The 24,999-nt window shown below is 42.0% G+C and overlaps 1 protein-coding gene across 2 annotated transcripts; it reads left to right on the forward strand.

The window, feature by feature from the left end:
- The first annotated feature begins 21,002 nt into the window (after positions 1 to 21,002).
- LOC132892739 (uncharacterized) lies at positions 21,003 to 24,167 on the forward strand. 2 transcript variants are annotated; one of them, XM_060931090.1, is made up of 3 exons: positions 21,003 to 21,297; positions 22,375 to 22,553; positions 23,293 to 24,167. In XM_060931090.1, the coding sequence occupies exons 1-3, from the start codon at positions 21,144 to 21,146 to the stop codon at positions 24,034 to 24,036; spliced, it is 1,077 nt and encodes a 358-aa protein (XP_060787073.1). In that variant the 5' UTR covers positions 21,003 to 21,143; the 3' UTR covers positions 24,037 to 24,167. The 2 variants fall into 2 exon arrangements, with proteins under 2 accessions (XP_060787073.1, XP_060787074.1); XM_060931091.1 differs by having other exon boundaries at positions 21,215 to 21,297; positions 22,380 to 22,553.
- The last annotated feature ends 832 nt before the right edge of the window (positions 24,168 to 24,999 follow it).

Consider the following 24,999-nt stretch of genomic DNA (forward strand, 5'->3'; position numbering starts at 1 on the left):
CAAAATGGCGCAGGGTCTGTTTACTTCCGGTTTCGGGTGACGTCAGTGAAAGGGGTCTATATGAGGCTACATCCACACGACAACGGCAACGAGATGTTATTTAAAAATATATTGCGTCCAAATGGGCAACAATCAGTAAAATATCAGGTCCATATGGCAATGCAACGCTTGCTGAAAACGATGCAATACACATGCCACACCTCTAGGGGTGCTGTAAGACGGTCCCTTCGGAGACACCAGAACAATAGAAGAAGTAAGGACGCATGCGCATAAACTATTATGCGCGAGACTTCATATTAGCCACAAAGTCAGAAAAATCTGTTCGTAAAATTACATTATAATGACCAAATACAATGAAAAGTATTTTTCCAGTCTCACCTGTGAAAGGTAATCCCATGTGATCTCGTTTGGACGGCAAACCTGTTGGTACAGCTAAAGGCAGCTAATCTTTATTCTCCGCTTTGACCTCTACAAAATGGCGGCGAGGATGACGTATGATTCTACGCGGAAGGCGGCGTCTTTAATGGTCCGGAATAAATTGAATGATACACGTTGATGGATTAATTTGTTGTTTCTCACCTGTGAAAGGTAATCCCATGTGATCTCGTTTGGACGGTAAACCTGTTGGTACAGACGCAGCTAATCTTTATTCTCCGCTTTGACCTCTCCAATATGGCGATGAGGATGACGTATGATTCTACGCGGAAGGCGGCGTCTTTAATGGTCCGGAATAAATTGAATGATACACGTTGATGAATTAATTTCTTCTACGCCCTTTTTGAGGAATGTATTGTAGGACTTAAACCCACATCTGAAGAGGTGAGATCGCTCCTTTTTTTCCCCTATTTTTGCTGGCGGGATTGACTCTGCCCTAAGGGCTATTTTCTCTCTCTCTCTCTCTCTCTCTCTCTCTCTCACTTTGCACCATTACACAATAAATATTCAGAGTGAAAATATTTTGTAAGCGCGTTTCATGAACCAAGTTATAGGATTTGTTGACAACTCGCATCGAGTTCGTTACACTTCTACCCAGCGTGAAGCACTCACAGTCATGTGGTTGTGACGTCATTGTAAACAAATCCGTTCTACTCATCCAGATGACTTCACAACGGCAACGTTGCCAGATCTTTCCACTCTGGAACCCGTTCTCAAAAAGATTGCGTTTTGGGGACCCAAAACGCCGGTGCCGTGTGGACGCCAGGCCTAAACGATAAGCAACTGTATCGGAGTCACCTGAATCCGTTGCCGTGTGGACAGGGCCTGAAACACCACTCATCAGCCACCTACAATGCAGTCCTTGGAACACTTCACAGAAAACTGAATACACATCCACACCAGACTCAGCTGACTTCAATGACTCGCATGATGGCAGAGAGAGCCAACGACCCCCAGATCACCCTAACGACCCTCTAGGCTGCTCACACCATTCACTCCTGCACTGTTAAAAAAGTCAGTAAAATCAACAGTAAAATTCTGTGAAATCACGACATAAAAATTTTGTAAAGTAAAATACAGTGATATTGTGTTTATTTACCAATATGATGTTGTATAATGTCGAACCGAAAATTATTGTAAATTTTAAAATAAAAAATATTGTATTTTATTGTGGAAAACACACATTTTTGTATTTTGTACAGAGAAAAGTTGTATCCTTCACAACAACATAAATTTTTATTTTTTACATTTTAGCAGTGTAAAAATAGCATTTAATGTCTGTGATTATTAAATCCAGACAAATGAATTGCTAGCTACATTTAACAAACATATTTTGAATTTTTATTTTTAAGAATTTGAACAGGGGTCTTGTGGCTCAGTTGGATAAGGCACCATACCATAAATCTGGGGACCTGGGTTTGATTCTAACCCAAGGTCATTTCCTGATCCCCCTCTCTCCTGCTTGTTTCCTGTCTCTACACTGTCCTATCCAATAAAGGTACAAAATTATGGGACAATCTATTTATTTTACAATTGAACACTGTTGTAGTTACTGTGTTACTGTGTAATTACTAAAATTTGGTCAGTAAAACTGTTTACATGTTCACTGTATTTTATAGTGAATTATTCTGGCAACTACAGCTAGCTGCCAGGTTTTTTTTGTAAAAACAACAGATTTTTTTTTTTTACAGTGTGGCCTCCAATGACCCTAACACCTACAGGATGACTGAGAGGGTCAACGACCCATGTGACCTCAATGACTCTTCTTAGGCCCTGTCCACACGGCAACGGATTCAGGTGACTCCGATACAATTGCTTATCGTTTAGGCCTGGCGTCCACATGGCACCGGCGTTTTGGGTGGCCAAAACGCAATCTTTTTGAGAACGGGTTCCAGAGTGGAAAGATCTGGCAATGTTGCCGTTGTGAAGTCGTCTGGATGAGTAGAACGGATTTGTTTACGATGACGTCACAACCACATGACTGTGAGTGCTTCACGCCGGGTAGAAGTGTAACGAATATCACCAGGATATCACCAGGAAAAAGCCTTACAGAGCACTAGTGAGAGTGAAACACGAGCTTGGATATTATTATTATTATTATTATTATTATTATTATTATTATGTTCAGTGTTAGTTCACAGTAGTAATGCAAGAAGCAGAATAGTGACAGTAATAGTGAAGCAAAAACATGCAATTGTACAAACACTGCAGCTCTACAGCAAAATATTCATTTATGAAATGGTCTGATTCTTAACACCAGTAGTGCCAATGATCTTCTCATTGCGATGCGAGTTGTCAACAAATCCTATAACTTGGTTCATGAAACGCGCTTACAAAATATTTTCACTCTGAATATTTATTGTGTAATGGTGCAAAGTGAGAGAGAGAGAGAGAGAGAGAGACTCTGCCCTTAGGGCAGAGTCAATCCCGCCAGCAAAAATAGGGGAAAAAAGGAGCGATCTCACCTCTTCAGATGTTGGTTTTAGTCCTACAGTACATTCCTCAAAAAGGGCGTAGAGGAGCAAATTAATCCATCAACGTGTAGTATTCACTTTATTCCGGACCATTAAAGATGCCGCCTTCCGCGTAGAATCATACGTCATCCTCGCCGCCATATTGGATAGGTCAAAGCGGAGAATAAAGATTCATGCGCTGCCTTTAACTGTACCAACAGGTTTACCGTCCAAACGAGATCACATGGGATTACCTTTCACAGGTGAGAAACAACAAATTAATCCATCAACGTGTAGTATTCAATTTATTCCGGACCATTAAAGACGCCGCCTTCTGCGTAGAATCATACGTCATCCTCGCCGCCATATTGGAAAGGTCAAAGCGGAGACTAAAGATTAGCTGCGTTTAACTGTACCAACAGGTTTGCCGTCCAAACGAGATCACATGGGATTACCTTTCACAGGTGAGACTGGAAAAATACTTTTCATTGTATTTGGTCATTATAATGTAATTTTACGAACAGATTTTCCAGACTTTGTGGCTAATATGAAGTCTCACGCATAATAGTTTATGCGCATGTGTCCTTACTTCTTCTATTGTTCTGGTGTCTCCGAAGGGACCGTCTTACAGCACCCCTAGAGGTGTGGCATGTGTATTGCATCGTTTTCAGCAAGCGTTGCTTTGCCATATGGACCTGATATTTTACTGATCGTTGCCCATTTGGACGCGATATATTTTTAAATAACATCTCGTTGCCGTTGTCGTGTGGATGTAGCCTTAGGGTTGCTTTTGGTTCACTAGAGGACAAATACCTGGAACTCTCCATTAATCAGACAGAACTGAAGAAGCCTTTCAGATGAGAGGTGAAACGTCTTCAAGTATTTCAAGCAAGTCCAGTTGACTTCTTTATCACCTACGGTTTACGATGACCTGGATGACTGAGAATCTTCACAGATATGTTGTTGTTAGTAATACAACCCCAATTCCAAAAAAGCTGGGACAAAGTACAAATTGTAAATAAAAACGGAATGCAACAATTTACAAATCTCAAAAACTGATATTGTATTCACAATAGAACATAGACAGCATATGAAATGTCAAAAGTGAGACATTTTGAAATTTCATGCCAAATATTGGCTCATTTGAAATTTAATGACAGCAACACATCTCAAAAAAGTTGGGACAGGGGCAATAAGAGGCTGGAAAAGTTAAAGGTACAAAAAAGGAACAGCTGGAGGACCAAACTGCAACTCATTAGGTCAATTGGCAATAGGTCATTAACATGACTGGGTATAAAAAGAGCATCTTGGAGTGGCAGCGGCTCTCAGAAGTAAAGATGGGAAGAGGATCACCAATCCCCCTAATTCTGCGCCGACAAATAGTGGAGCAATATCAGAAAGGAGTTCGACAGTGTAAAATTGCAAAGAGTTTGAACATATCATCATCTACAGTGCATAATATCATCAAAAGATTCAGAGAATCTGGAAGAATCTCTGTGCGTAAGGGTCAAGGCCGGAAAACCATACTGGGTGCCCGTGATCTTCGGGCCCTTAGACGGCACTGCATCACATACAGGCATGCTTCTGTATTGGAAATCACAAAATGGGCTCAGGAATATTTCCAGAGAACATTATCTGTGAACACAATTCACCGTGCCATCCGCCGTTGCCAGCTAAAACTCTATAGTTCAAAGAAGAAGCCGTATCTAAACACGATCCAGAAGCGCAGACGTCTTCTCTGGGCCAAGGCTCATTTAAAATGAACTGTGGCAAAGTGGAAAACTGTTCTGTGGTCAGACGAATCAAAATGTGAAGTTCTTTATGGAAATCAGGGACGCCGTGTCATTCGGACTAAAGAGGAGAAGGACGACCCAAGTTGTTATCAGCGCTCAGTTCAGAAGCCTGCATCTCTGATGGTATGGGGTTGCATTAGTGCGTGTGGCATGGGCAGCTTACACATCTGGAAAGACACCATCAATGCTGAAAGGTATATCCAGGTTCTAGAGCAACATATGCTCCCATCCAGACGACGTCTCTTTCAGGGAAGACCTTGCATTTTCCAACATGACAATGCCAAACCACATACTGCATCAATTACAGCATCATGGCTGCGTAGAAGAAGGGTCCGGGTACTGAACTGGCCAGCCTGCAGTCCAGATCTTTCACCCATAGAAAACATTTGGCGCATCATAAAACGGAAGATACGACAAAAAAGACCTAAGACAGTTGAGCAACTCGAATCCTACATTAGACAAGAATGGGTTAACATTCCTATCCCTAAACTTGAGCAACTTGTCTCCTCAGTCCCCAGACGTTTACAGACTGTTGTAAAGAGAAAAGGGGATGTCTCACAGTGGGAAACATGGCCTTGTTCCAACTTTTTTGAGATGTGTTGTTGTCATGAAATTTAAAAATCACCTAATTTTTCTCTTTAAATGATACATTTTCTCAGTTTAAACATTTGATATGTCATCTATGATCTATTCTGAATAAAATATGGAATTTTGCAACTTCCACATCATTGCATTCCGTTTTTATTTATAATTTGTACTTTGTCCCAACTTTTTTGGAATTGGGGTTGTAGTAGAAGGCATGTTGAGAGTTGATAATAATATTTCAATATTTATAACAAATTATATGATTCATTATATTAAATGCACTATCTATATGAACAGAAGTATGTGTACTCCTGACCATCACACCCATATGTTTTTGTTGAACATCCCAGTCCAGATTTCAGTCAAGTTTATTTGTATCGCACTTTTAACAACATATATTGTCGCAAAGCAGCTTTACAGAAAAAAGACTTTAAACATCTCATTCTCATCTCATTATCTCTAGCCACTTTATCCTTCTACAGGGTCGCAGGCAAGCTGGAGCCTATCCCAGCTGACTACGGGCGAAAGGCGGCGTACACCCTGGACAAGTCGCCAGGTCATCACAGGGCTGACACATAGACACAGACAACCATTCACACTCACATTCACACCTACGCTCAATTTAGAGTCACCAGTTAACCTAACCTGCATGTCTTTGGACTGTGGGGGAAACCGGAGCACCCGGAGGAAACCCACGCGGACACGGGGAGAACATGCAAACTCCACACAGAAAGGCCCTCGCCGGCCCCGGGGCTCGAACCCAGGACCTTCTTGCTGTGAGGCGACAGCGCTAACCACTACACCACCGTGCCGCCCTGACTTTAAACATATGAACTAATAAATGTATTCCTCATAAATGTATTTGTCCCTGATGATCAACCCTGAGGTGATGGAGGTGAGGAAAAACTCCCTCAGACGACACGAGGAAGAAACCTTGAGAGGAACCAGACTCTAAAGGGAACCCATCCTCATCTGGGTGATAACAGTTAGCGTGATTATAAATAACTCACTTCTATAACTGTGTAACCAGGAAATTAATTATAGTTTAACAGGAAGTTTGTTTTGTCGAAGTTATAAACTGTTCATTGATGGAGACTTGAGTGTAAAACTGTTCATGACAACTGCAGTCCTAAAGTTATCATGGTGATTTATTCCAATGACAATTTATTTATTCCCCTATACTGTTATAATAAGCTCCACTTTTCTCTTCTAGAAAGGCTTTGCACTAGGTTTTGGGGCGTGGCTGTTGGGATTTATGCTCGTTCAGCTACAAGAGCATTAGTGAGATCAGAAACTGATGTTGGGTGAGGAGGTCTGGGGTGCAGTCGGTGTTCCAGTTCATCCCAAAGGTGTTCAGTGGGGTTGAGTTCAGTCAGGGCGCTGTGCAGGACACTCGAGTTCTTCACTCCAACCTTCACACACCATGTCTTCACGGAGCTCACTTGAAGATGCTTGAGGACTTTGTGTACAGAGAACAGTTTGGGATGTGTGTGATGGGCATGTGTTCACACACTGTGAGCAATGCAGAATTATATATTTGTTGTATAGTTATTATTGCTCTATTAATTAGAAGGATCAACACACAGGCAGATTACCACAAGAGCACGCTACGTCATCGTTTGAGGTTAAAACATAGACAGAGTGTGCAGTATATGATGTTTAAAGCTGTACTGCCTTTCATATTTTTCAAGTGTAGGTCATAAAAAGAATTTTCCCAACACCCAATTATTTTTGTTTAGTGGACCGAAAGCTACTGAATTCGAATCACAGGCTTCTAATTTTATTAGTTTCTTTTCTTTTTTAAATAGAACAATTAATGAATTTCAAACCATGTGGCCCAAAATCATCTACTATTTTTTCCTGCTTCACCATGACCCAATTCAAGATACTACATCATGCATCACGTGGTGGGCTTTCCCCGTTCACGCAAGGCATTGTGGGATACAAATTTGAAACAGGAGAGAAAAATGGAGGACGTGAGTGTGCGAATGAAACGTGAAAGAGCGACTACAGTAACGGAAAGAAAGCGAGAAGAAAAGACGTTATGTTCTATACGAAGGAAAGGAAACACAGGACCAAACTAATAAATATGGGCGCTCAGCGAGCACCTCGGTGTGATCAGCTGTTCGTTTAGCGACAGAATGATGGAACTGTCAGTGCACGCTCAAAGGGAAACCTGTAGATGGCAGTAATGCAACACTGTGGAACACAGCTGTGCAACACAGCTGCCGTAAAACCCAAAAGAAGAAGAAGAAGGCAAATCTGCGCATGCGCACACGGACTTCCTCTGTCTGCTTGACTGCGCCAAGCAAGCGATTTCATGCACATTATTTGCTTTAATCCCCTCAAATTAAATAACTTCCCAGCCACAGAATGGCCTGATATTTTGTGAGATATTACAGAAATAAACAGATATCACAATCACCACATTTCAGACGGAACTAAATTTCACCGAGTTTATGAAATCAAAATGCCATCAAATTTTAAAATCTCAGAATTGTTAACCTGCTAACACAACACCATTACAACTTTAATCACATGTAATCAGTTATTTGATGAATGATGTGAATGTGCCGGATCCCCAAACTCCGCTTTCTCACAGAAATAAGTCTACCATGCAACTTTGTCACTATTTTATATGGAAACAAGAAAAAAAAGTAAAATAAGAGAAAATGTGGAGGAATATATTTGTGGTTGGGGAGACTGAAAGTGAGGACTTTCTGTTCTGCAAAGAGAACTGGAGGCACAGTGAAAAGAATCATAGCTGTTTTTTTTTACTGTGCACCAGCATGAATCATTGCAATTTATTTATACAGTGCTTTTAACACTATATTTTGGATATTGTCACAAAGCAGCTTCAGCAGAGTTAGATCCCTGATGAGCAATCCAGAGGTCACGGTGGTAAGAAAAACCCATGTTGTGTTTGTTTTTATTTCTGTTGCTCCTAATAACTGTTTGGTTTTGACATGTGAAAGCCATATAATTATGTTCACATTTTGTCTCTTAGCTGTTTTTAATCGCTGTTTTTGTTTTGTGTTGTAGAGGAGCTCCAACTTCACAATTCATCACCGAGAAAATCAAACATGCTTGAAAATGCAGATCAGAGCATGCAGACTGAGACATTCACGTCTCTGAAACGTTCACACTAAATGAGCAGTCGCTACGGGAACGCATAGCGAGCAGTCACTGAGCACTAAACTGAATTGGTGACTGTGAGACGATGTAGTGTTCACTCAGTTCTAAAGCTATTTCTCCACCTTACGGAGCTTCATCTGAGCCATTGCCCAGGCCTGCGATGATAATAAACAACCATCACCACTGTGAAAGTGTGTGAGCACGGTGGCCTGGGATGAACTGGTGCCCCATCCAGGGTGTATTCCTGCTTCATGCTCAGCTTTCCTGGGATAGGCTCCGGATTCAGGATGGACGCTGACCGGGATAAAGTGCTGACTGAAGATGAATGAAACCACAGTTAAACACAAGTAGAACCACAGACAGGACGTGATGTTTTGCTCATTTCCACAATGCAATCTTAATTTAGATCCCGTTAATGAGTACTGGAGCATTTGTCAGGCCTTCTTTCTTCTCATGAGACATTTTATATCCACGTGAATCACATGTTGCATTAAGTCCTTTAAGAATGGATAAATCTCTCTCCTGAGCTGTTCTTCAGAGGCGGAATGTGGCGAGATCCCGAACACACCACATACGATAAGTGCATCAAATGTAAGGAATGAAACAATGAGCCGTGATGTTACAGGAAAATAATACACACGATTTACCAATGATTCATTCAGTATTAAAGAAGAACATGCCATACTTTTTATCCATTTATGTTTACATTTAATGTTCTGTGGAACAAGTCAGTTCCTGGTGTCACTTATGTTATAGCAGCTGTAAACAGTCATTCCCTCACCAGCCTCTCTTTATTCTCTCTCTTACATTTAATAAGATAAAAATAAATAAATAAACACAGCTTGTCATGTTACTGAAAAACCACAAAGAAGCATCAAGCCACAGCTTTAACTCTGACACTGGAGACTCCTTCCATAAACACTAAATAATCAACTCTTGTTTATTTCCTACACATCCCTGTGAATGAGCTGTTACTATGGAAATGATAACGTACCAGAAAGAGCACATGAATATAAACCTGCGCTACTGCCAGAGCTGTAGAGAATTAATCAACACCTGATGACCAATCAGAGTCCAGAGTTTGACAGTGCTGTGGTGACTTTAACATGCCACAAACGGTTTTCCGTGTACTGTACTGTATTTGTTGTTAAACAGTGTGTAGTGTTCTGTTTCCATTCACAGCAGATTTTCTCGGTCTGTATGTCCCTGCGTTCTCTCAGCTCTAAACTCGGCTAATAGGATTGTGGGTAAGCGGCGCTCGCTCGCCTCAACTTATGGGCTTAATTTGTTCGTACCCTCTCATGGCCCTTGGTCTAATTCTCTTAGAGCTGCGATTGACATCCGCACAGAGACCTCACAGATTTCACACTACTCCTGGGGCTAATAAAGTAAAAAAAAAGAAAAAAAATCAGAATCAGATCAGCATCAGGTGTCATCTAATACTCTGATATCAGAGATGAAAATAAAAAAATACTTGAATAGAACGTAAAATATATATGATTAGTCAACCTACTGCATAATATTTTATTTTGTGTTATTATATAACATCAACAAATCTGAATTATATTTCATTTTTAAATCAGATCACTGACATCACTTTTATTCATAAAACCTTTCTAACTTTGTGTAAATATGTTATTAATGTTATTAAATGTTATTACATGAAAACAAACCTGACATGGTGACAGGACGAATTGGAAATTATAGTTTTACAGCGAAAACATTTGTTTATTCAGATACTTTGTGAGTTCAAACACTGTAGTCAGCATGTTCACTACTTAGGGCTCAGACTTAAGCATTTAATTAGTGCCAGCGCTAGCTAATCTGTCCTCACACACACACACACACATACATACACACACACACACCTCCACATGTGACCCCTTTACCGGACGGTGACGGATTACCCAGAATGCTGAGCGGTGCACAGAGGACAGCTTGTGTATGAAGTTCGGCAGTGGTTCATACCCTGAGTTACATAGAGACATCTCTGTTACATTATGTGTGTGTGTGTGTGTGTGTGTGTGTGTGTGTGTGTGTGTGTGTTTATATACTCCTGAAGACCAAATGTCCTCATAAGGATAATACAGTCTGACAATTCAACCTTGTGGGGACATTTGGATGGTGCACACAAGGAATGTCTTGTTGTTGTTGTTTTCAGAACAAAAAAATTAAAATGGCCAAAAAGTTTCTGTTTCATTGCTGAGGTTAAGGTTCGGGTCGGTGGTTAAGTGCAGGCACAGCATTAATAATGATGTCAGTGGAGGGTCCTCAGAAGGATCGTGAGACAAACGTGTGTGTGTGTGTGTGTGTGTGTGTGCATGTGTGTGTGTGCACACGCGTGCACAATGCAATATAATGGAAAAAAATTAGACAAACTCTTTAACAGACACTTTAAAAGGACAGCGATAAAACACACAATGCCTGATAACACAACATAAATAAATATAATAAAGTTTATTCCCTTTTTCTCATTTTATATGTATATTTTATCTATCTGTCTATAAAGAGAGATAAACACTGAGAGACAGTGAGAGTCAGACACAGAGAGAAAGAGAGAGACACAGAGACAAGGAGAAAGCGAGGTAGACAAATAGAGATACAGAGAGACAGATAGAGAAAGAGAGAGGGAGAGACAGACAGTGAGACAGGAAGATGGACAGACAGAACAGGAGAGACAGAAAAAGACCTGGACACTGTCTCAGAACCTGCGTCACACACTATCTCACAATCTGTCTCACAACCTGCCTCACACACCATCTCACAACCTGTCTCACACACCATCTCACAACCTGTCTCACACACCATCTCACAACCTGCCTCACACACCATCTCACAACCTCTCACAACCTGTCTCACACACCATCTCACAACCTGTCTCACACACCATCTCACAACCTGTCTCACACACCATCTCACAACCTGCCTCACACACCATCTCACAACCTGTCTCACACACCATCTCACAACCTGTCTCACAACCTGCCTCACACACCATCTCACAACCTGTCTCACACACCATCTCACAACCTGTCTCACACACCATCTCACAGCCTGTCTCACAACCTGTCTCACACACCATCTCACAACCTGCCTCACGGTTTTGTTGAAGGATGTGTTTAAAATCGAGCAGTTTTAATTTTTTTTTAAGGAGAAACGGACATGCGCAGATAAAGAAATCAAGTGCACTGTTGGGGACGGAGGCGATCAGTGAAAGTTTCACCAGCACTCAGGTGGGAATAACCGTGGCGCTCCCCCTGCTGGTCAGATCAGGAATTACATCATCCACACATCACCCTCCCATCCATCCATCCATCCATCCATCCATCCATTATCTGTATCTGTATGCTTGTCCTGTTCTACAGATCCTATTCCAGCTGACTACGGGTGAAAGGCGGGGTACACCCTGGACAAGTCGCCAGGTCATCACAGGGCTGACACATAGACACAGACAACCATTCACACTCACATTCACACCTACGCTCAATTTAGAGTCACCAGTTAACCTAACCTGCATGTCTTTGGACTGTGGGGGAAACCGGAGCACCCGGAGGAAACCCACGCGGACACGGGGAGAACATGCAAACTCCGCACAGAAAGGCCCTCGCCAGCCACAGGGCTCGAACCCGGACCTTCTTGCTGTGAGGCGACAGCGCTAACCACTACAGATGCTTCACATCTCTCTCTCTCTCTCTCTCTCTCAGCTCATTAATACATCAGTTAATTAACACCTTACCAGGATTAATGAGTGTGTGTGTGAACATTTATTACACATGCAAACAAACGTATGTTGACTCAATAAAAGTCACTGAAAATAAAAAAAGTACAAAGAACAGATGATAAAAAAACAGAAAGATATTTCTGCAACAATCAGGATATAAGATTTATTTATACCTCTAGTTATTTTCACCTTTTCTGAAAATAGATAGATAGATAAATAAATAAGTGAATGGATGAATAAATGAATAATAATTAACTAATTAACTAAAAAATAACTTCCATATTATATTACTTTATACTAATTTGCATATTCAAATCACGACCTCAGGTGTGTTCACACTGAGCACTGTACAAAATAATCAGGTATTTATATGATTGTAATTAATATAATGAATTATGTGTGTGTGAGAGAGAGAGAGACGGAGAGAGAGAGAGAGAGACAGAGAGAGAGAGAGACGGAGAGAGAGACAGAGAGAGAGAGACTCACATCATTGCATTGTTTTTATTCACTGTGATTAATGAGGTCTTTTCACACGTTAATAATCTCCCAAATACAGCTCCTGTGTTCCTGAATAATGGAGGGAAGGGAGGTGTGTGTGTGTGTGTTCAGGTCCTGAGGTGGGTGGTGGTGGGGGGTGTCACTGTTTTTCCCCCTTATTGTTTAACCGTTAAACAGAAAATGTGCACCATGTGACCTGGGTGTTTTTCCTCTAACAGCCTGCAGAGAGAGAGAGAGAGAGAGAGAGAGAGAGAGAGAGAGAGAGAGATTGTTGATCATGTGACATGGTTTGAGTTCTCTCAGTTCAATCACTCATCTATACATAGTTTTCACAGACGTCACGGCATTCCGGGGAACGCCCTCCAGCCGCCATCTTGTGGGGCAAACAAAACGGACCATCGCCATTACTGGCTATGTTATCTCGGACGAATTTATGAAGTTATATAGTCAGTTTTCTAAAATAAAGATCACTGTCGGCAAAATCAAGCATACATTAGACGACATCTCATGACAACGGTATGCAGCCAAACTGGCCTTGATTGGGGGAATTGACCCCTACGAAGTGGACAAAGATGCATTTTCAAGTGACTATGCAGGGCTGCCAAAGCCTGAAACTGCCAAAGCCTGCTCCAAAGCCTGAAACTGACTTCATCAAACTTTAAAGGCTGTCTGATATATACAACTTTATATATTCACAGCGCGCCTTTTGGCGGATGCCGCCTTTTTCATGGCTGAATCGTGCAGATCCGATTTTTTTTTAGGGGGGGGCGTTGGAGTGTCTGATTATAATTTCAAAGTAAATTCTGTATTAAAATTACTAAATAAGCAAATCCGTTACGGTCCATGAAACATAGGAAGTATAAGAATGAGAAAAAACAGTTTAAATCTGAAAGCTGCGCACATTTGCGCGAAGCTGCGCAAATGTGCGCAGCTTTCCGGTTTAAACTGTTTTTTTTCTCATCCTTATACTTCCTATGTTTCATGGACTGTAACGGATTTGCTTATTTAGTAATTTTAATACAGAATTTACTTTGAAATTATAATCAGACACTCCAACGCCCCCCCTAAAAAAAAAATCGGATCTGCACGATTCAGCCGTGAAAAGGCGGCATCCGCCAAAAGGCGCGCTGTTTGCATCCCTGGTTGATTAAACACAAATCAAATCATACAGAATAGACCTAAAATGTTTTCCAAAAACAAACTTAAACACAATTGATTGTTTATTTAAACAACTTACCACTTATAAAATGATCGGAGCAGACTTTGCTGTGTTTGGAAGGCTGATAATCCTTGCGGTTGATTCTCGCAAGCCATAGATTTCTCCTTTGTATGCTGAGTTTCTTTGTTTGCTCATCTTCATGCTCCCGTACAGTGGGAATTCCATAAAAGCTCCGCTTGACGTCATCATCTGACCTATTACGACAGCCATGAATGCAACAGGTGTGCACCATTGCTAGCTTTAAATAGCCTGCTTGGGTTCTTTTGAAGACTTTGTACTCGCGCGTTACAATGTGTGCTCAGTGACCTGTACAGTAAGCTTAACCCACAAGATGGCCGCCACTAGGGAATCCCCAGTTCTGTGACGTCATGTGAAAACTATGTATTATCTATCGCACTTATACATCAGCATCACGGAGGAAGGTGGAGCCAATCACAGCTGACTCCAGGTGAGAGGCGGAGTTACACCTGAGCAGGTCATGAATCTATCACAGGGCGACACAGAGACGAACAACTATCACACACACCCTCACCTCTGGGGGATTTAGAGGAGCCAGTTGACTGAATCTTTGGACTGTGGGAGGAAACTGGAGCACCCTGAGGAAACCCACACAGACACGAGGACAGAACACGCAAATTTCACACAGAAAGACCCCAGTTCAGTAATAGGTTAGAACCCAGAACCTTCCTGCTGAGAGGCAACAGTAATAACCACTGCACCACCATGACGCCCAAAAGACACAAATATACTGAATATTAATTATATTTACATTTTTATATCAAAATAATGACTAATTTTTTCCTTCAAATTGTACTCATTCTGACTGATGACTCTGACTCAGTATGAGTATAAATAAATAAATAATAAATAAATAAATAAATAAACAAACAGATAGAACACAACAACTTATTAATTATTGTATGTTTATTTATGAATTAAATAATAATAAAGGTGGTAATTACAATTAAGTTTAATTGCTGTGCTGTGTTTTAGGGATCAGCTGATGTTTTTATACAGGATGATCAAAAGAATATATTTGGAATAAAAATTTTTAAAAAGATTTTTAAATTGATTTTTAAAAATTACTCCTGCAGTGTGTCTGAGATAAGAGAACTAATAATAAACAGAATAGACAATTTCTCTCTCTCTCTCTTACTTGAGCTGAAATAAACATATTTTATTTTATTCTGTTGTATCTTTGTTATCTCTATTTCACAGTTTCTTATTTTGCTCCTCAATTTTGTTCACTTTTTGTCTTTCCAAAAAAAAAAAAAAAATAAGCAAACATTAAATTCCTCATGCTGTAAGAAAACTGTTAAGTCTTTTGTAAATTTGATGTTTTGGTATAAAATCTTGCATTTTTTTTTAGGAAAAAAAATTATTATCAGCTTCAGGTTTTATTTATTTATTTTTAAAATGTGTATATATGACTGATTTCTTTCTTTTTGTAAGTTAATCTGTATTCGTATCCTACCTTGGCATTGATGTGTTTATATCATTTATATTGCTGTCTCTGTGTATGACGACATCCTCATGTTGTTCTCTTTGCTTTATTAAATGTATAGAGTTTTTCTTTCCTATAGAAGGAATATACTGTAATTCTTTAATCGGAGCAAATCCTAGAAGTCTGAAGCAGCAGGTTAGAGCTCATGAACCTACAGGGAAGAGAATCGAGTGTTTTAGTGGGAAATATGCCACTGGTATTTTTCATCCGAGCTCCATCCGGGACATGGAGAACCAAAACTGGGACATAAATCTCTATCTGTCACTTGTGAGGAAATCGATGAGTGAGTTGTTTTGATAAATTTGGGGACTTTTTGTTTGTGAATGTGTCGATATCATAAAAAGAAAATCACATGTTGGCTTGAAGATATGAAGTTTATCTTCTTGTGTTGAAAAACACAATTTTCATACGAAATACATCACAGATCTGAGGGACATATTTAAATAATATTGGCTGTTTTTTTTCATGCTATATCAGATATAGTCCATTCAGTGAGCATGATTCTGAACAAGTTGAAGACGAGTAGCTGAATGAAATATATCTGATAGAGCACGAAAAAACCAGCCAATATTATTATTATAGATACACACTCTCTTCATATCAGCATTCTCAAAGGCCAGCGCGAGCATACCCGTGACTCGGTGCTGCAGCAGTCCAGTTACCTTCCAGCTGGTGAAGTGTTAGTGAAGGCCAATGCTATTGCAGTCAAACCGAATATTATTATTATTTTCCCTGTGTAATTTACCAAGTTACTTTTAAAATCAACATCGACAGCTACACACACTGGAGTGACCTGGCAGCCAAAATTCACTCAAAATCTTCTGTATTTACTGAAGGAAACCTTGCGGCCATGTTTGTTTACAAATTGTCACAGTCGCTTGCCAGCGCGGAAGTTTTATGTCTCCGAGGTGTCTCTTTTCCAGTTGTTTGATGTCCATTGGTATGTTTTTCTCTTGTAAATATGCGTGAAGAATATCTAATGAAGTTTTGGTAGCTTTTTGGGTGTTCAACGTGTTTTCAGTTTCCAGTTTATTTATTTAGTGCTTAAAACCTAGCACTGGATCAGCCTCGTCTACTCGCTTTCCCAGCCGACAAAGAAATGATGTGCGCATGTGCAGCAGAAAAGTTTTGTCATTGGATCTTCGCATGAGCTCTGATGTGTGATGTCGTGTTGTCTTGACAACATGCAATATTATAACAATATCTCATGCTCATTCTCCATTGGGTAGACTGGCGTAATAGATGGAGGATAAGTGATACGATAACAGTATTGCATGCCATCAGTAAACCCACTAGAAGGGAATAGAACACTTTTTTATTCCATGGAAAAAGTGGTCCGTATGTATAATAATTCCCGATATTTCACTCCAGTGATGTCACTCCCAGTGTTTTCCCGCTGACCAGATGCACTTAGGTTAGGTTAATATGGGACGGCCTTGGGCTGAGGTGCCCTTGAGCGAGGCCCTTAACTCCCGACTGCTCCCCGGGCGCTGTTAGCATGGCTGCCCACTGCTCTGGGTGTGTGTGTGTGCTCATTGCTCAAGTGTGTGTGCATGTGTGTGTTCACTGCTTCAGATGGGTTAAATGCAGAGAGGAATTTCACAACTGTGTGATAAATAAGGTTGTGCTTTCTTTCTTTCTTTCTTTCTTTCTTTCTTTCACTTTGTCAAAATGGTGAACTGGTTCAAAATTAAAGTTCTTTTCATTAACTTCTCGTGTTGAAACATATTTTCACTCATGATATATACACTCACCACTCGAAGATAAACTTCATATCTCCACACAGCTGTGTAATAGACAACAAAAGGGTTGAGTTTGTGGTCAATTAAAAAAAAATTAATGCCAAGTATTTCATCCACAAACTGAGGTTTAACTAACTAACTGGAGGTGGCACGATGGTGTAGTGGTTAGCACTGTCACCTCACAGCAAGAAGGTCCGGGTTCGAGCCCCGTGGCCGGCGAGAACCTTTCCGCGTGGGTTTCCTCCGGGTGCTCCGGTTTCCCCCACAGTCCAAAGACATGCAGGTTAGGTTAACTGGTGACTCTAAATTGAGCGTAGGTGTGAATGGTTGTCTGTGTCTAATGGCCCTTTTCCACTACCCTTTTTCAGCTCACTTCAGCCCGACACGGCTCGCGTTTCGATTACCAAAAACCAGCACGACTCAGCTCGCTTCAGCCCTGCTCAGCCCCTAAAACTCGCACCGTTTTGGAGTGGGGCTGAAGCGAGCCAAGCCGTGCCGAGTGAGGCTGGGGGCGTGAGCAGACACTCCCCTGTGCACTGATTGGTGAGGAGGAGTGTCCTCACATGCCCACACACGCCCCGCGAGCGTGCTGGGATCTGTAAACACCGCAAACCCGGAAGGAGAATAATTACGAATTACGAGAATTTCTGAAGCCTTATGCGCCTCGCCTCATCTATACGCTCTTGCCAGTATCTGTTGGCGTTGTCGGTGACAACAAGCCACAGCACCAAGACCAGCAACACTAACGACTCCATGTCCTCCATGTTTATTGTTTACTATTCGGGTCGTGAGACTACCGCTTAAAAGCTCATTGATGTCACTGTTTGCGCTGCTTAACGACATCACCTGACGTCCACCCACTTTCGCTAACTCCGCCCAATGTGTCCACCCACTTCCAGCCAGCACGGTTCAGTGCGGTTGTAGTCGAAATGCAACTCCAGCAGCCCCGCTCAGCCCGACTCAGCACGGCACGGCTCAGCCCGACTCAGCCGCGTTTGTAGTGGAAAAGCGGCATATGTGTCAGCCCTGTGATGACCTGGCGACTTGTCCAGGGTGAACCCCGCCTTTCGCCCGTAGTCAGCTGGGATAGGCTCCAGCTCGCCTGCGACCCTGTAGGACAGGATAAAGCAGCTACAGATAATGAGATGAGATGAACTAACTAACTGATTGATTGAAATATAAACACCAAACTCTAGGCTGTTACTCCCACATTATAATGAGATCTGTCCCACAAGCCCCTGGACTTTGTGACCTGCAGCCTACAGTAGTTGTTTATTTTTTTGTTTTCCCTCAGTGATATTTTTTGTTTAATTTGTTTATGTAGTGATTTATTTACATTTATTGCTATTTGGACTGAGATTGTGATGTATTTGGTCTCCTGTCAGTATGAAAGTGTTTGTATGTAAATCAGTTATTTCTTGTTCAATAATTAAAACTAGACTGCATTTCCGCAGAGAAAATGCAGTGTGCTTGCTGAGCTGTAGCAGAACAGCTATCATGCCAACATGCTAACAACTAGCATGCTAACAGTTAGCATAGTAACATGGTAACAGCATACTAACATGCTAAAAGCTAGCATGTTGACATGCTAATGCTAACATGCTAATAGATAACATGCTAACAGCTAGCATTCTAACATGCTAATGATTAACATGCTATTTGTTAAAATTCTAACACTTTAAGGCTAATATGCTGACAGCTATCATGCTAACAGCTAACAGGCTAACATGCTAATGGATAATATGTTAACTTTTAGCATGCTAACACGCTGAGGGTGACATGGTAACAGCTAACATGCTAACAGTTAGCATGATAGCATGCTCAGGCAAACTCGCTAACAGCAAACATGCGAACTCTGTGTGCTACCATGCTAATCCTAACATGTTAACAGCTCTCATGATAACATGCTAATGGTGAACATGCTAACAACTCGCGACTAACAGCAGGCATGATATCGTAATGGGTAACATGCTAACAGCTAGCATGGTAACACGTGAATGGTAACACGTGAATTGCTATCGTGTGTGCGTGTAAGTATTCCTAATAAAGTGGCCATCGAGTTGAAGTTGATTTGCTGTCAAAGTCTCAGATGAGCAGATCCTTGCCAAACGCATCATCACCTATGGGGGAAGGGAGGAACGACTCAGTCGAGCTTCCACTGATTAGCGGCAAAATGGAGAAAAACTGGACAGATGAAAGGCGAGAGAAAGGCGAGTGCGGGTCAGAACCGATATCATGTGTGTGATGGTGGTTTGGCCTGAGGTGCCGTATGAAGTTTGGTGGATGTGTGGTGAAGTGTTACTGAGCAAAACTCCATTCATTTGAATGGGGCCAAAAATCAATGGAAGCCTATGGAGGAAAAAGAGATGCGTGAAAACCAAGGAAAAGACGAGTGCAGGTCTCAGATGAGGGGATGGATCTGTGCGGGGACTTGGCCTGAGGCATCAAGTGAAGTTTCTTGAAGTTTGGTCACTTGGTTAAAAAAATTGATGGCGAGTGAAAGTTTTTCTCCTGAAACACCATTCATTTTCAATGGGGCCAAAAATCAATGCAAGCCTATGGAGGAAAAAGGGATGAGCAAAAAGAAAGGAAAAATGAGTGCGGGTCAGAACCGATTGCATGTATGTGTCGGGGGAGTTGGCCTGAAGTATCACATGAGGTTTGGTGCATCTGCGATGGAGCGTGTCCGAGTAGGACGATTTGATTCATGAGCCCTATTCATTCTCTATGGGAAATAAACAAAAGAAAAATGACAAGAACAAGAGAACGAGCGCGTTGATCCAAAAGCTGTATACAAGCACACTACACCACTTCGGGCCAGACGTCTCATACCCCTTTTCCACCAAATCAGTTCCAGTGCTGGTGCTGGTTCACAACTCGTTCAACTTGCGAACCAGCTGAGAACCAGTTTGCTTTTCCATAGCTCGCGGTGCCAAGGGAAGCCACGTCATTACGTCGCTGTATACGTCAGTTACGTCACTACGTTTACATAAACCTTGGCACGAATATCGAAGCAAAAACAACACGGAAGAAGCAGCAGCAGCAACAACAATAATAATGGATGACTTCGCGTTTGTACAGCTGCTGCTTCTCGTCGCTTAAAAATGGCGATCTTTCGCGGTCTTGTTATTGTTGTTGGTCTTAACAACTCCGCCCCCCCGCTGACGTAAGCGGTTCTTTCCTCTGGCCCAGCAGAGAGTTGGTGCTAGCCTGGAACCGGTTTTTCTGGCCCCAGAGCCAGTTCTTTGCCAGTGGAAACAGAAAACCCGGTTCCAAACTAAGCACTGGCCCCGAACCAGCCCTGGAACTGCTTTGGTGGAAAAGGGGCATCAGAAGCAGCAATAATAATGGATGACTTCGCGTTTGAACAGCTGCTGCTTCTGGCTTTACGGTGCTTCATTCAAAACGGCGATCTTTCGCGGTCTTGCTATTGTTGTTGGTCTTAACAACTCCGCCCCCCCGCTGACGTAAGCAGTTCTTTCCTCTGGCCCAGCAGAGAGTTGGTGCTAGCCTGGAACCGGTTTTTCTGGCCCAGAACCAGTTCTTTGTCAGTGGAAACAGAAAACCCGGTTCCAAACTAAGCACTGGCCCCGAACCAGCCCTGGAACTGCTCTGGTGGAAAAGGGGCATATCTCGAACGCCCTAGGAGGAGTAGTGGATCCAAAAAACGTGTCGGAATAAGTAAACTTAAGAAGAACAATAATCAGCCTTCGGCTGCTGTATGCTTGAGCAAGCACACTAATAAAATAAAAAAAGGAAAGTAAAGGTTTCCACTCAGCAGATGGCAGAAAAGTCCCATTTAAGGGGCTTCAGAAAGGCCGCGTCCTAAATGCTGTGTATTTGATAAACTAGTGCACTAGGTAGGGTGTCGAGGCCTCACTTCCGCTTCCTACGCAGTGCACTTTCAGAAGGAAGTCAGGCTGTGTTTTGGATTCAGCCGTACAGACCGGAAGCTAATCGGCTCCGAGGGCTCGCGCTTCCGGTTGAGGGGATTTTATGGCGCTTTTGGCGGTACCGCTCGTGTGAGATGGTCAGTCAGAGCGGGGGTGTGAGAGAAAATGGCGTCTCCGTGGACTAATGATAAAGAGGAGGAGTTCGTGGCCATGATCGAGGGGAAGCCGGAGTTATTCGACAACACGGAGATGAACTTCACCAACAAGACGGCGAAGATGAACGCGTGGCTCGAGCTCGCCAAGCACTTCCAGATCAGCGGTGAGCGCGAGCGCCTCACCGCGCACACGCACGCGCTCTCTGCGCGCTTCACACCGCCTTCACTCACAACATGGCGGAGGGTCGGGGGGGGGGGAAGTGACGTCACGGTATGGGATCCGTATCGTGATCAATCATCTCACGATACACTCTGAAGAGATATCGCCGATATAAAGATGTATATTTAAAATTAAATATATAATATTTATCATTTACAAACCGTGACTGAAACCTTAACTTATTTATAGGAAAAAAATAAACGCCAAAAATCTAATTGCTTGTTCATAACTTATTTTTGTAGATGTTGTTGAAATAAACAAAAATTTTCAAAGAAAAAACAAACCCTCCTGTATTGCTGATCATTGGGTATCGAACCCATACGCTTACTGTCCACGTTTACATTTATTTAGCCAATCACATGTCAGCAGCACGGCGCATTCAGATCCACGTCAAGAGTTTAACGTTCACATCAAACCCCAGAGCGAAGTAAAAGTGTCATCTCCGTACACATGGACTGGTTTGAGTATTTCAGAACCTGCTGATCTCCTGGAGTTTTCTCACACAAGTCTCTCGAGTTTACACAGAACGGTGCGAAAACCCCCATCATCCTGTGAGCAGAGGATCGCAGGACCTGCTTCAGCACCTTGTTGAAAAGAGAGAGATCAGAGCAGACCGCTTTGAGCTGACAGGAAGCATACAGTAACTCAAATAATCACTGTTTACAGCTGTGGTGAGCAGAAAAGCATCTCAGAACATCAAACCTTGAGGTGGATGAGCTACAAGAGGAGAAGAGTGTCTTATCAACAAGGTGTTTGAGTTCACCCACGGAACTGTCGCTCACTCGGATCAGCATTTTTTTTTTCACCATTCTGTGTAAACTGTAGAGACGGGTGTGTGGTGTGTATATAACCTATTATAAAAGTGTCTAAGTGTTTTGCGATTTGATATTTTTGTCATATCGCTGAGCTCTACTGATGTATTAACAAACTACAGTGGCACCAGCTTGCCTTCATTCCACTTCATTAACTCTAACTTCAATAAATTTATTTATCTTTTAATTAAATTTTTGTTTTTCCTCAGAGAAGGAGCTGCGCAAGAAATGGGACTCTCTCAGGACTCAGTACAGCAGGTACACTAAGATGATGTACGGACCTGACGGACGCTTCACCCCGAGACAGCAGTGGATCGTTCAGCGCCTCAAATTCCTCGACCCTCACATCAAGCGCAGGAGCATCTACTGCACCGACCTCGACTACGAGGTGACGATACGAACACATCATGGTACTTCAGTATGTCTTCAGTGACATGATGTGTATCATGATACAGGATTACACTGAGGCTGTGCCACGACAGGCTGGAGATTTAAAATAAAAAAAGAGGGGAAATGAAACAATCGGGACAAAAATACTTTTTTTGCAACAAGTAATGAAATGGTTATAAAAACACTGACACCTGACTATGATGATGATGATGATGATGATGATGATATTTAGGAAATTGTGTCGTGGTTATGATGTCACAATATCTAATTTATCGCAACGTCATATGATCACTAGTGTCACGTTATTAGAAACACTTCAGCAGTGGTTGATGAGCTAAATGACCACAAGCTCCTCCCACAAAAAAATCCCAAATCTGGAGAAAGAAAACCAGACCAGTCACTGAGTATCACAAGCTCCTCCCACAAAAGTACAACTACAAATCATGAAGTAAAATCAGGCCAGTGAGAGGTCATGAGTGCCACAGGCTCCTCCTCCAAAAGTGATGACTCAAAAGCAGGAAATTGTGTAATTCTTGTTTGACTCCTCCTACAGAAGTATGACTTTGGAGTTGGGAGTGAAATCCAACCAATCAGTGATGAGCTCCTCCCTCAAATGTGCCAGCATAAAAGTCCAAAACAGGAAGTACAGTCAGACCAATCAGTTGCATTGATTACCACAAGCTCCTCCCACAGAAGTTACTGTTACGTTATGATTAATTAATTCATTTGTTGCCCAGGTGACGGTGGTTGAAAACAGCTGTGAGGATTCGAGCCCCGCCCAGGTGGACGTGGAGATCGAGGCGGACAGCCTGAACAAGCTGGAGATGAATCTGGATGCGTCCAAATTCTCCAAGCAGCTCTCCAAACGGGCGTTCCAGGATGACGACTCGGACTCGGCGCGTTCCTGCGGAACCAAGAAGCTCTGCTCTGACAAACTGAGCCCGCAGATGTTCCCCAAAAGTGTCTCCAAGCGACAGTGTGATGAGGATGACGAGGATGAAGAGTCCGATTCAACAAGTCTGAGAAGGATCGTGTGCAGCACCATGGAGGAGAAGAAGGACGAGCGCTGGGACGGTTTCTCCGTCTACGTCACCTCCTGTCTCCGGAGCTTGAGCTCGTCCCGGAGCCGAATGAGGGCGCAGGATGACGTGTGCGCTGTGCTGCAGAGACACATGGAGCGAGACGGCGAGGACAATGAGGACGGAGCAGCGGACAGGAGTGAGACGTGCAGGGGAACGTGCTCCACCTGCTGCGACTCCAGGAGGAACCAGAACGGGGGTGGCGCGCTCAAGCTAACCACGCCCACAACGGACGATCAGGACGACCTCGAACCTTTCCTCAAGTCCATGTCCATCATCATGAAGAGGTTACCTGAGGGTGAGAGGTCAGAGGTTAAATTCAGGATCCATGAGCTGGTGCACAAAGCTCAGATGAAACATCTAAGTGAACAGCTGAACACGCAGAACTCATCTGCTCTATGAGCTGTGTTTCTCACGCGCGTACACGCACGCACGCGCACACAGGCACTTTTGTACAGAACTTTATAACTTTTTTTTTCTTTTTTTTTTAATCTATATATATTTAATAAAAATGTCTGTGAGGAATATATTAATAGGTTTCTCAGCTCTTCTCTTCATAGTGTGTTTAACTCTAATTAAAAACTGTTTATAATAAAAATAAACAATTTATATTAAAAGTTAAAACAACTGTCAACAACAGCGAGCTCAGGGTTGCCAGATTCACCATTATCCCTCACAGTAATGTTATTTATGAATAACAAAGAAAAAAGTCAATGTGTAACTCATGAAACATGGAAGTGCTGCTCCATCATCAGACATTTAATCAGCAGTATTGATCACATTTATTCAGCCAGATTAAGATTGTATTTCCAGTTTGTTTGAAATGAACAAAGCAGAAGGAAATTTTGTTCTTTTGCACTGTACATTATAACCCTAATTAAATCATAAATATAAACACAATTAGACTTTAATCAGTTACTATACTGATTATTTGATTAACAACTTAATGTAGTTCAATCATTAATTATAAGACCAAGACATAAGCTATGACATATTTTAGCCAAATATTACAACTTGTAAGTAAATTTAACTAATTAAGTAATGACCCCCCCAATTAAAAAAAAAAAATCATGATTTTTAATTATCTGATTAATTAAGGGTTGTTTAAACAGATTGGAAGTTATTGGCTGTACAAATTGTTTTGATTTATTTATTAATTGTTTTGGCCAGTAATTGTTTACATAAGACACAGTGTGGTCTGCACAGCGTGGCCTCTCCAGCTGCAGGGTGTGTCCACTGGAACCGGAGTTGTGTTTGTGGGACACGGTGCAGTTGGAGAAGTCAAGTTTATTTGTATCGCGCTTTTAACAATAAAAATTGTCGCAAAGCAGCTTTACAGAATATGAATGACGTTAAACATGAGCT

This window comes from Neoarius graeffei, chromosome 10 (assembly GCF_027579695.1).
Source record: "Neoarius graeffei isolate fNeoGra1 chromosome 10, fNeoGra1.pri, whole genome shotgun sequence".
Classification (NCBI taxonomy): Eukaryota; Metazoa; Chordata; class Actinopteri; order Siluriformes; family Ariidae; genus Neoarius; species Neoarius graeffei.

What these genes read in the sequence shown, in the direction of transcription:
- LOC132892739 (XM_060931090.1), top strand. Translation starts at nt 21,144, where the DNA reads ATGGCGTCTCCGTGGACTAATGATAAAGAGGAGGAGTTCGTGGCCATG. An exon ending in CAAGCACTTCCAGATCAGCG is followed by an intron (nt 21,298 to 22,374) that starts GTGAGCGCGAGC and finishes GTTTTTCCTCAG; the next exon opens with AGAAGGAGCTGCGCAAGAAA. An exon ending in GCACCGACCTCGACTACGAG is followed by an intron (nt 22,554 to 23,292) that starts GTGACGATACGA and finishes TTTGTTGCCCAG; the next exon opens with GTGACGGTGGTTGAAAACAG.